The sequence below is a fragment of the Papaver somniferum genome, chromosome 7 (genome assembly GCF_003573695.1).
Source record: "Papaver somniferum cultivar HN1 chromosome 7, ASM357369v1, whole genome shotgun sequence".
NCBI classification, from domain to species: Eukaryota; Viridiplantae; Streptophyta; class Magnoliopsida; order Ranunculales; family Papaveraceae; genus Papaver; species Papaver somniferum.
Genome location: NC_039364.1, coordinates 216,122,242 through 216,135,424, shown reverse-complemented (window position 1 = coordinate 216,135,424; position 13,183 = coordinate 216,122,242). Strand labels below are relative to the sequence as shown.

Below are 13,183 nucleotides of genomic sequence, written 5' to 3'. Positions count from 1 at the left end.
GGGGCGGCTTTTGATGTTTAGGTTTCAATATGTTGATTATGACTAGTATTTGCTGAATTTATCGAGGAAGATATGTTTTGGTGGTAAGGTAGGTGTGTGTTGGACGTAAAACTATTAACGCCGTAATATAATCAGGCTTTTTAAGTAGAAAGACTGTTTGAGTATTGTGGATATGCCACATGGGAGGAAAGCCAGGTCCATCTCTTTTCAAGTTTAAAGTGTTCTTAGATTTTATTAATCTCAGTCATTGTCTTCCTTTCTTTTTTATATTTTTTGAAATTCAGTCATCATCTTCATTTCGTTTTTATATTAGAATTTCAGTTTCTCAAGGAGACTTCTCTTGAACTGTTTTCATGTAATTGCTGAAAACTTCGGTACTTGGCTAGGGCTAGTGTCACATTCTATTCGAGCCTCCTTTTTGATGCCTCAAAACAATTAAATTATTTCATGTACTCAATGCCAGGGTCTCTCTCATTCGACATTGAGCACTGCTAGTAGATTTCATCAATCTCAAATTTTATGTTTAGTTGATTATTTGTTATGCTTAATATTGTATGTTTAGATTTAAAATTATCTTATGTTCATTGAATCAGTTTTTTTAAGAACTTTACTTAAACCGTCCTCGTGTAATTGCTGAAAACTTCAGTGAAATTTCTTGGCTAGTCTTGCGTTCTATTAGCGCTTCCTATTCAATGCCTCGAAACAATTGAATTATTCCATTTACTCAATGCTTCTATTTTCTTTTCAGTGGTACGTTAATCCAGTAGATCTAGTGTTATGTTATCCCGTTGCTCTAATTTTTCAGATATTCTCTCTGCATCTGAAGTGGGGTTGTAAATCTGCAGTCATACCCCCCTGTTGCATTGCAGCTGGAGTATAAAATGGGATTTGGATCTGTATAAATGCTCCCTTGTTCCTGAACCATCATTAGATGATAAGTTTGCACTTAGTTCCCCCTGCAAACAATTTACATCAGTTCTGTTTTCGCCGTGCTAATCTACATAAGATGACTTCCCCCTGGTAAAATGAAAAGGATAATCGGCTGAGTCGCCTCAAAAAAAGAAGAAATTAGCATTATTCCAAAGATGTTTTCCGGACAAATCATCCTCGCCATAAGTCCCGCGATTCTCCATTTATTCCTAGTTTAATTGGGGGCCATGGAATTTTGTTTGCCCCCCAAAATTTTCAGGGTGTAAATATCGCAATATGAATATACTATTTTACCCTTCACTAATTGAAAATCAGTTTCACTAATTAACTACCCTAACTAAGACCCCTAATCTATATACCCTAATTAAATCAAAGAGAAAATCAGTTTCTCTTTTATCTTCATCTTCCTCTCCTCCCTTTTTCTTCTCCACCTCCACCATTAACGACTCCACCTCCACCGAGGAAAAATCTTCGAACCGATTCATCGCGTAATCGTCGATGATAAAACTTTAATCGACGATTAACTTCTTTTACAAATATGGCTAAAACAAAGCAAATTGCTCGCAAAGCACTTCAAATTCCTAATCTTGTAGATGCGGTGAATGCAAAGGTGTACGTGCGAAGAGCTCCTGAAGCAAGCAAATCGAAACCCAAAAAGGGAATGGCTCCAATTAGAGGATACGTGAACTTAAACCCACCTCCTATTCGATGTTTTGGTTGTTTTTTGATTGTGTAATCGAGATTCGTAACTGAAAAATAGAAGTTACAGAGTGAGAGTCGTTAGCATCGAAGAAATAATACCCTAACAACTCTTACATTGCATGCTTTTTCTATGAAAAATCGTTAACCTGTTAGTGTAAATATGACGACCCTTGTTCTGCTACTTCGACCTTTTGTGCCCTAGAATAGAGTCGTCGCCATATTAGGTTGAAGATGACGACTGTAGTTTGACGACCCCAAATTAGTGCGTAACGATTCTGGGTTGAACTTGAACTGCCTTCTGTTGGAGAAAACGATAGAGTCGTCAGTAGTATATAATCCCTAGACTAGAGTCGTTAGTAATCTATAATCCCTAGAGTCGTCATCTCTTTTAAAGGGTCGGCAGTTACTTGTTTGACGACCCAAGTTTAATCTTTAACGACCCTTTAAGGACCAAAATCATCCTCACTGTCCAATTTTTGCAAAGAGTCGTTACCTTATAAATGACAGTCGTTACTTTGTAATGAAGAGTCGTTATTTTGTTAGAGCATATCATTGACGACTCTTTAAATGATAGAGATAAAGTTGATGTCTTATAAAAAAAAAAAATCGTGTTTGGAATGTAGTGACAAGAAAACGAAAGACAAGGTTGAAATCACGATAACTCCTCCTTCGAAACCTCCCCGCAACGATAAATACTTACTTGCCGGTCCATTGCGCGGAAGAAGGCCGAGTGAGGTATCATTTTCTATCACCGAACCAAGAGACAAAGGTAATGAGTTGTCCGATTCGTCAGAATCAGACACTCCTGTTGTTTCAGCTAACACTAGTGCTGAAGAAGAAGATGAACAAGAAGAAGAGCAAGTAGAGGAGGAACAGGGTGTAGAACATGAGATACAAGAAGAAGATATTCAAGAAGAAGAAGAGGAACAAGAAGAAGAGAAAGAAGAGGAGGAAGAGGGTGAAGGTAATGGTAGTGGTGATGATGAGGATGATGGTAATGAGGAGGAACAACATAAAGGTAATAATGGCGGTGATGATAATGATGATGAGGAGGAAGAGAATGAAGGTAATGATGATGAAAAGGATGAAGGTGGTGATGATGGTAAAACCACTGTTGAGGATGAGGAAGAGAATGCAAAGGCGAAAAAGCCGGTAAAGAGGGTTAAGAAGGATGGAACAAATATTGCACCCAGTGCGAGACACGTTCCCGCTACTCATTTGATGTTGCCTCCTCTTCGAGGTGGTAAACTTAGAGGAGAACCTAGAGATGGGGGCAAAGTTCTATTTGGATATCCTGGATCGTGGGCTCATTGCATTAGTGAGACAATCGTAAGAATCCCAAATTTGCTTGCTATTTGATTAGTTGGTGTTAATTTGTTTATGTTTTGTTTTTTAAATACGTGTTTGTTTATGTTTTGTAGGATCATAAGGATGCCGCACGTCTTTTCCGGCACCAATCTTCTTTCAAGAAAATGGAGTTGTGTCCGTTAGAAGTTGAATGTGCAAGAGTTAGAGATTTGGTTGAAAACTCAGGTTTGTACAATGTCGTTCTGAACTCTGTGATTGCGTATGACAAGGTCGCAGTATCTAGTTTCTGTGAAAGGTATCACGTTGAAGTCTACACATTCCAACTTCCTTTTGGTGAGATGGCGATAACTCCTGATGACGCAGAACAGATATTAGGGTTGCAGGTCGAAGGCAAATCAACCGGTGAGAAGTTCAAGAGAAGGCCTAGTTGGGAAGACATCTATACATGGACCAAGAACTTGTTTGGCTGGGATTCCGATAAGACTAATGGGCTTTTCGAGAAGGGACCTAAGTACCAGAAGAAAGAGTTCAAACTTGTAGATATTAGGAACATGTTTTCTGGGACAGAAAAGAAGGAAAAAGAAGGAGGTCTCTCTGATATGGAATGTCGCTATGCGGCGGCTGGGTATTTGTTGTATATCCTTGCGTCGGTTATATTTCCTGACAGCAAAGGTAACCGGGTGAGCGCCAACCTTCTTCAGCTTTTGGATCCCTTGGAAGATGTGAGCAAGTACTCTTGGGGGACTGCCATAATTACACACCTGAATGGTCAGCTTTCTCAGGGATCTCGCAAACTAACTTCTCAAATTAATGGGAATTTGGCTCTAATCCAGGTATTTGGATTGATGAAAGTTTTTTTATTTTTGTACATTTTAAAAATTGAATTATTTATGTTTATTTCATTGGTTGCTATAGGTGTGGATTTATGATCATTTCCCATCACTGATCAAAGATAATGAAGATGTGAAACTCAACCCACAATGGAGCAAAGGTAGTCCAACGGGAACAAAATACTTGTTCACTGGTTCTCAAGATAGGGAACAAACTTATGCGTTGATACAAATGCGTCAATAACTTGACAACATCACGGCTAAAGAGGTAGTCTTCAATCCGTACAAGAATAATAGAGTTGGCGCAATGGAAGATGTCGTGTATTACCATGGCCCTTTGTTTCACCCTAACGGTTTTTCAATGTACAATCCGATAAGAATCATGCGTAAACTTGGTTTTATTCAAGATTCACCCGATGAGGATTATGTACCTCCGTTCAAGCACAAGTTGGAAAAGTGCGAGGCTGACGAAGCGGGTATAAAGGTGGCTTATGAACCTGAAGTTGATGTCAAACATTGGAATGATAGACACTCTAGGCTTGTAGACATCTCATGGTGGGTGCATGCGGATGAAGGTTATGAGGCAACACCGGATTACGTCGAATGGTATGAAGGCTTCTCCCATGGTAGGGTGATATGGGTAGATCCGACTCCGGGTAGGAGGACCAACAGAGCATCCACCTCTTCTTCTTCTCAAGTCGACAGTAGAGATGCTACTTCCATTCTGACACTAGTGGTGAGTATTTAATTTTTTAATTGTGTTATTCATCTACGTATAAGAGAGTTAATGTGAAATTGTTTTTGAATGCATATAGAGGGAGCGAATGAAGCTTCTTGTCAAGGATTTTTGTTGCTCGGATGACAAAGGGGAAGTGATGGATCCTGCGAAGCAACGTCGGTACGCAGATTACTGCACGCACATTGAAAATTCCAATGCAAAGAAGATGTTCAAGGAGCTGGCTAAGGAAGGTAAGAGGAGCCGGAAATCACGTAGCCAAAGAGCACAAGAAGTTGATGAGCATGGCCAAAGTAGCCAACATCATGATGAACATCCCTCAGAGGTACAAGAAATTACTAGAGAAGATGCTGGTTCCCCAGAGGGCGCTCCTCCTAAGAAAAGCCGGAGAGTTAGCAGGTCAGGGAGGTAGTAAGGTGGTGGTCGAGGTCGAGATGGTCGACTTCAACTTATGCTAATTTTACTTTATGAATTGAACTTAAGTGTGTGTTGAAACAACTTATGTGTTTGTTTTTGAGTCTTTGTTTCGAATACTTTTATGTTTGGTAACTCCTGTGTTTGTTGCAAATACTATGTTATTTCATTAGGAAAATAACATTACATCTATCTCGTATTGCATAAGAGTTAACATGGGTATTCTTGAAGCTGATGCATCAAATGGTCGTCAACGTTGTATATTCTTTATGGTGAATGGAACTTAGTTTCCCCATTACGTATTGTCCATAACCCATCGAAACGTTCCAGTTGAAATTAAACGAGGAATGTTATAACTTTGAAGCATGACAGAAGTATAAACATTAACGGAATACTAACTTTTCCTTAAGAGGAGCTCTTGGATGGCGAAGTAGATCCCAACGGTCTGTTATTTTGAAATTCAAAATAAGGGTCGTTAGTTTTGTTTTTACACAAGATGACGACTCTGGAGATAAACAGAGTCGTCACTGTTTTACTAAAACTGATAACGACTCTTTATGAAAACATTACATTTTATTGTTCTTTCCGGTACGAGATTTAACTACCATTGCGGCTTCGATGTGATGAAACTGCTCTCCTCTCCATTTGGTATATTATTTTTGGGCCGCACGTCTATCGCCTTTATGCCTCACGAGAAACTCGTTGTACTTGTTGCACAATCTCATAACGTGAATTGTCCTATCACGAATGTGGGACGGTTCATAATCATAGCGTAGATGCACGTGAGAATTAAGGAAAGGACCGCAACCAACGTTTATCCAAAATTTCCATTCATCTTTTGCATCTTCGTCAAGATCTTTGACGCTGTAATAGTTTTTAACCCATTCGGTCTCTTCCTCGACTTGCTTGAATACTTCCCGGAGATGCGCTTCTTCTTTTCCCCGTTTTTCAGCCTCGCGCATCTCTAATTCTTCCTTTGTAGGATATGGCGTAACGACTCTTGGTTTTTTGCATCTTCTAAGTATGCTTTCAATTGATGAAGGAGTTTCCATTAAAAAAAAGCTTTCATGAGGTTGTTTTCAATTGATTTTGCACCTTGATATGTTCCTCTACTTATAGAATAATTTGTAACAGCTATTTTTTATGGGAAAACGTGTATAGAAAAAGAATCGTTGGGGGTTTTTGCAAACAGTCGTCATTGTATACACTATCAATATGACGATTGTTGTATAATCCACTACAGTCGTTTAGGTATCTGAAAATACCAATGACGACCCTATGTTGGGAAAACATCCAGGATACAACCTAATTTGGGCCATTAGAGTCGTTAGGGTATCTGAAAATACCAATGACGACCCTATGTTGGGAAAACATCCAGGAGACAACCTAATTTGGGCCATTAGAGTCGTTAGGGTATCTGAAAATACCAATGACGACCCTATGTTGGGAAAACATCCAGGAGACAACCTAATTTGGGGAATTAGAGTCGTTAGGGTATCTGAAAATACCAATGACGACCCTATGTTGGGAAAACATCCAGGAGACAACCTAATTTGGGCCATTAGAGTCGTTAGGGTATCTGAAAATACCAATGACGACCCTATGTTGGGAAAACATCCAGGAGACAACCTAATTTGGGCCATTAGAGTCGTTAGGGTATCTGAAAATACCAATGACGACCCTATGTTGGGAAAACATCCATAAGTTTAACTGATTCTTATGCCGCAAGATAAAACACATTGTATTCATTAGACATTCTTCAAAATACAAATATTAGGGTTCAGGATACAACCATTATCAAAAAGTATGCTTAAAAATGCATAGTTTTGAATGTACATCTTGTCTCACGATTCATCGCCCATGTCTACGTAAACCGGGGTTGGGCCCATAGCATTCCAAAGGTTCATTCCATACTCGTACTGATTTGTCCACTCCTTGGTGTAGTCTCCCCAATCACCATAGGCCACCCGTGGTAAAGGACATTCTTCGGAAATCTTCAAACCTATGTAATGGTTATTGTTGGCATGTGCCATTACAATTCTTCTTTTCTTTATCGCCGCGTCGCACCGAGTTCTTGAGGGTACGTACATACAAGACGCTCCGGGGAAGCCTTTGCTGAATACAATTACCACACAAGTGAATGTGTCCGCTAAGAGTTGACCACCAAAAGGCATTTGCATCCAAAACTTATAACCGGCCTTTTTCGACCCCGTCCTCCATTTCACGTTACAAACCAACTCCCTAAACTTCATTTCCCTCTCTTTTGGATCTCTTTCCATGAGCATTGTCAAATACAGTTGTTTGTCCTGAACAAGCTTTTCTGCCATTTTTTTCCTTGCATATTGGATTTGGGTGAGCTTAAGTTCGTCGGCCTCGTTGAAATGCCCTAATTGTTCCGTTGCAACATGGTAACCACAATTTCCATCGCCGTCAACGTCGTCGGTGGATATAAGGTGATCCAAGATGACGTGAGGAAGTTGATCGGTGTACTCTTTATACAAAGTATAAGTAACACGATGTGGTCTTCCTTGGGAATCTCTAGTGGTGCGGGGATTTCCCTTAATTCCGCTTATGGTCACCTAGGATGGGAAATCTATGAACAAGACCTGGTAAAAGCAATGTGCCAAATCCATCATCCTAGGATGGGCAAGAAAAATATGAGTCACTTTGTCGCCCGGACCGACCCTTGTTTGCATGGCCCATATCTCACCTATTCCATATCAAAACCCTAATTATCAACCTCCTCTTCTCCTTCTCATTTAATTACCATTTAAGAGCAAAAAAAAGAGAAACATCATGACTCCATTCACTAACGAAGAGAATTGTGCCATTACAAGAACTTGGAAAACAGTCACTAACCACTTTGAAAGTCTAGACAAAGACATTGATGAAACATCGGATGCTTGGTGGAACCGCATATTCATCGTTTTTGTGGCGTTGGACGGAAATTGCAATTCAAGGTCTTTGAAACAAGTCAAGGAACGCTTCCAGAAGATACAATTCGAGTGTGATGTTTTGAAAAGAGAACTTAAGGCTGTTAGGGAAGCCTTTCCGGATATGTTGAGTGTTGTAAGAGTAAGTATTTGAACAAGAGGTAAAACTTATAAAAAGCTTTGATCGATACTAACTAAGTATATTTGCCTTTTCAGTTGGGGAAGGCGTATCGCTATTATGAGGAGCTTCGTGGGGAAAAGTTTGAGCTCCACGATTGCAAATTTATCTTGGAAGGCACTAGATATAACTACGCCATATATGATTAAGTGTATAAGTGCACCTTTATTATCTATTGTATTTCATTTCCTTCAGTGCAACGCTATGTGAGATGTATGCCTTTTACGATTCAATGAAATCAAAAATTATGAGAATCTAGTGCAAGGGTCGTTATTTTATATAACTAATCAAACTAACGACTCTAAAAGAAATTAGTAATTGATAGCTAGGATCGTCATTACATATGACTACATGTATGACGACCCTAAAGTGTTACTTTTTACAGAGAGTTTTGGTTTTAGAGTCGTCAATGTGTAAACAAAACAACAAAACGACTCTAAGTGACCTAGTTAAAAAGGGTCGTCAATGTTTAGCATACTATCCTAACGATTTTTCATAACCTGGAAAAGTTGCAGGTTTGAGTCGTTATAGGTAGTGTCAATATACTGACGACCTTAGAGAGTCGTTTGGGTATACACCCCCCGACTATGACGACCCTTTCTCTGAGTTGTTCCATAGTGTGGATGATTCGACCACTTGGAGCACCATTCCGACAATTTGAAGAGTATAGGAAGTTTACCTGATTGTTTTGGCCTTGGGGTTCCTCATTTTGAGTGTTGGTTCCTTCATCTTGAGCAATGAGATCTTCATTCCAACCATTGTTCATGCCTTCCTCTATCAACATCTCCTCATCAAACATCCAACCCGTATCATTAGTTGAGACAATCTTACCATCAACATAATCATTGTTGTTATTTGAAGCTTCACCAATCTCATTCCCTCCACTTGAATCACCCATTTGTAAAAACCCTAGGTTTTCCTCTCAAAACTCCTCTTCTTCTCAACACATAAAACACATTTTCCATAATTTTTTTCCTAAAATCAGATTTAAATCTAAATACACTTACCACACTAATCAAACTAATTAATTCCTAATACTAATCATATAAGGACAGTTTTGCCATTTAGAAAATATTTTTTAAGGGGTGACCCAAATTAGGATTGGGTGACCTTTTTTGTCCCATAGTGCATGTCCCCCAATTGGAAGTTGTGGCCCCCAATTAAGCTAGGCTGTTTTAGCTTGGGCATTTATGTTGAAAAAAAATCTTGAAGTATGTAATCAATTCAATATTTTTAGAGATATGATAATGTTGACGAAGCCTAGTGAATGGTGAATGAAAAGAAAAAATTGTTTTACACCTCTAACCAACTACCAGATTAGACCTCTCATTCTTCCCCGGACTGAAGTATTAAGGTCATGTACCAGATAAAATCATGACTGTATAGAAATTCGTCTTCGTTTCATATCTAATACAAAATGCTTTTGCTATGCAAGTATTTTGACTGCACGGCTACCAAACAGTTTCAAATAAGAAGCAAATGATATAATAAATACAAAAAAAAAATCAATGTGAAGAATGTTGGGTAGCAACCTAGTTACAGTATACGCTTTCTCTAAGCAGTTTTGGTGCAACTTAAAAGTGGGTTAAACAAAGAAACTGATTGCATTTCAAACGTATCTTCCTATGGCAGCTGAAATACTAGCCCAGGTTTGGGAGGAAAATAAATATCTGCTAGAAATACACTAATATAGTTCAAAACGGGGAAGCCATAGAAAGGTTGGGTTAATAGTTACATACCACCTTTATCAGCAGTACCTAGAGTTACTCGAAAATGGAAGAACTTCTTCATCCTCCCTTATTAACTGACTCCTGTTGTTTTCCTTTTCTGCTATGTACTGTATTAGCCTTGCTTGCTGAAAGGCCATATATAAAGGTCTTTGACTTTTCTGTACGGAGATGAGAATATAGAAAGAATAAAATAGCCTAAAGTCCTTGAGATTGTAATATGGGATTGTTTAATCAAGAGCTGCTTTGTTTCGCCTTCCAGTAGCTGGTTTTGGCAAGCCATCAAATATTGGTCTATTGCTAGCTGCAGTTGTGGAAGTCCGTCTAGAAGTCGGCCAAACAAATGTTTCTTGCTCGTGCAAATTTGACGTGCTCGATGATTTGCGAACTGCAGCAGATCCGTTGACCACGGGGGTATCCCCAAATCCAACTGAAATAGGCGTCAACCAGCTTGAATCGATATCTGATGTTGGGGCAAGTCGGTTCGTTGATTTTGGCCGTAAAGCTAGACCTTTTCCTGCTGTTGCTGAAAACCCACTTCCGCCACTGTTATCTACCTTCAGTAGTGTTTCTGGGGTACGGGGATTACAATCCGTATCTGCTTTTTGACGCCGGCGAACAAATTTATCTGGATGACCTACTGGTACATCCTCGCCCAAGTTTGTGTTCTCTGCTAATATGGTATTAACTAAGCTCCTAGATTTCCGATGCAAGCTTGAAGGAGTTTTGGGTTGTGTTTCATCTTCCAAGTAATGAGCTTTGCCTGTTCTGTAAACTGACATTTCAGTTTCTACTAGTTTGTGATTTGGAGATTTGAGGCCATAATAGCCTTGTAAACTGCTCATGGCTGAAGAAATTCTTGGTTGATCTGGCTTCAGCTTGAGGGACTGTAAAGATTCCAAGATCTGTTCGTGAACCGTCCGGCGGGATGGAGAGTGATCGGTACTGCTATCACTGAAACAAGTTCAAATAGAAAAGAACGCCTTAGATCCTGTGTTTCTATCAACTAATATGGAAAGCCACATATCCAAATTAATTGTTATCGTGCTCTAAAGTTCGGCTACATCAGCAACAAGTTTCCAAGATCGAAATTGCAAAAGAAAATACAAACAAACGGAACCATGTTTTGAGGGGTCATCACACAATAGATCTACTACCAAATGTTGGATTTTGGCATTTTAAACCTTCTTTGATGTAATCAGAAGTGGCTTAATCCTTCAGTTAGAAACCAAACTCGTATTTGCAGATAAGATGAAATGTTCAACCAACTAATTAGACATCCAAACACAACAATCAATCAGCACAACAAAGAAAAAAATTTCGTCTCAAACCTTAGCTCTCTAATAATTTTTTATTCTCTATATTCAAAATTGCAAATCAAGCAAAGGAGAGAAGGTGAAAAACATCTCAACCACAACTGAATGAGCTTCCAATTTGTGCAGTTACAAGGCTGCCCCATGATGTTTTGTAACAACAATGAAGGAAAAAATAATCCAACATCCCAGATGCATGAAACAAATCACTGAGGTGATTATTGTGATTCCGAAGAAAAAGTAGATTGAATTGTGAGCACTGCAATACCTGTGAGTAGGAGAATCATTTGACAGACTAGAGGATGGAGGATGTCTTCCAGGTAATGGTATATGCAGTGATTTGAGACCGAACATCTGAAGATCGGTGACCAAACCATTCATCCGTTTAATGTCTGCCACCTAAAAAAATGATAACGCAACTGCCACAGTCAGTAAGAATTTCAGGAGTAGCATCATTTTTATAACAGAAGTAGCAGCTCCAATAATTCCTAATAGCAACAATAGAAGAGTTTCTTCTCCATTTTACTAATATCTGGGAGCGTAATCAACGAGTTATCTAAATGAACAGCACAAAGAAACAGAACAGGTACTCAACCACAGAAACCATGATACATAATCATCCGGAAAAAGAATAACAAGCAACACAACCTAGTCAAGGTGATCTTCTAAATCAAACGAAACCAATCAATTAGAATTATGTGATCACAATTGGAGGCTTACTGGATCTTTGAGCTACAAATCATCTAGAATCTATTCATCGTGTCACAATTTGGAAAGATGAGCATATGTTGCTCATTTTTGGATGGAAATTCAGGGAGTCAATTATGCCAACAACTCCAAAAAATGTATGGTACCAAAAAATTGAAATTTCTTCTACAAATACATTCTGAAACTCGGAGAAACTTATAAAACATTCGGAAACGAAAACATAAACTAAATCATCCCAAGCTCAATATGATCCTCCAATGTTACCAAGACAAGACAAGATAAACAATCCAATATACGTATATATGAATGTGATTGAAAATTCAAAGGAGATAATGAAATGAACAAAAATGAATACCTCAACACCATACTTGATCGCAACACCAGCAAGTGTATCCATTTTAGAAACCATATGTTCAATATAATTAGCATTACCATTACCACAATTAGAATTCAATCCCCCTGTTGAAGGAATCAACAAAAGACTAGATGGTGGTGATGATGATGACATTGATAGATTATTGTTATTAATATTGTAACTATCTTTATCAATGAAAGACGAATTTCGATCTATAAAATAATCTGAAACACATAAATGATGGTTTCCATTCCTCCTACTTCTATCAATCTGCATATCTTCCAACCACCTCCAAAAACAACAACCCTATATTCTTTCTGAATCCAATTCTTTTATTAATTCATCTCTTCTTCACATAGATCCGTTAATGCCGCATTAAAAAAATTGATTTCACGAGAAAAATGCTGTTAATCCAAGCAAAAACATAGTTTTTTCCCCCTCAATTCTAATTTTTTTCTTCTAATGTTTTTCAATCACGTGAAAACCCTAATCTGATGATTTCACAACAGAAGATAAACGATTCTTACGGATTTTCCGTTTTTCTATACAATTTTTTTTTTTGGGTTTGAATGTTTTTACATTTTCTCTCTCTCTTTCTGTTCAAAACCCCAGAGAAAAAATAAAATGAATTTAATGAGTTGATTATTTTTTTCACGCGGTTTTCTCTTAATAAGACACGTGTTGAATTTCGTTGGCTGTGAGTTTTGAGGAGGGAATAGAGTGAAATTCTGATCGTTAGATTTCTTAGAGTGATGAAAAGAGGATGATTGCTGTTATTGTACTCCTCAGGAGTAGACCTAATGAAAAGTCTACGTTTTAAAAGTACTAACTGTATTGGAGGGATTTACTCCGCCACTTGTTAGGTTGGGTCTATTTCTCAGTCATCCAAACAGATATCTAAGCGACCGACGAATGTACCCTCACTTTATCACTGAGTTAAATCGAACGATTCTTGGGCCGTTCAGACTAGATGTTCCTGAAAAATGATACTTTCACCTTTCGAGTTTGATCTAACAATAGTCAAAAATGAAAAACAAAAATATCATTTT

At 38.4% G+C, this 13,183-nt stretch overlaps 1 protein-coding gene across 1 annotated transcript; it reads right to left on the bottom strand.

The window, feature by feature from the left end:
• Positions 1–9,391: 9,391 nt before the first annotated feature.
• On the bottom strand, positions 9,392–12,745 carry LOC113299556. Its single transcript, XM_026548592.1, has 3 exons — positions 12,135–12,745; positions 11,340–11,470; positions 9,392–10,712 (listed from the first exon to the last, which is right to left on the bottom strand). The coding sequence occupies exons 1-3, from the start codon at positions 12,408–12,410 to the stop codon at positions 9,989–9,991; spliced, it is 1,131 nt and encodes a 376-aa protein (XP_026404377.1). The 5' UTR covers positions 12,411–12,745; the 3' UTR covers positions 9,392–9,988.
• Positions 12,746–13,183: the final 438 nt, after the last annotated feature.

Coding starts and splice junctions, on each gene's coding strand:
- LOC113299556 (XM_026548592.1), bottom strand. CDS start 12,410: ATGCAGATTGATAGAAGTAGGAGGAATGGAAACCATCATTTATGTGTT. Junction 11,471..12,134: donor CGATCAAGTATGGTGTTGAG/GTATTCATTTTT, acceptor TCATTTTTTTAG/GTGGCAGACATTAAACGGAT. Junction 10,713..11,339: donor AATGATTCTCCTACTCACAG/GTATTGCAGTGC, acceptor AACTTGTTTCAG/TGATAGCAGTACCGATCACT.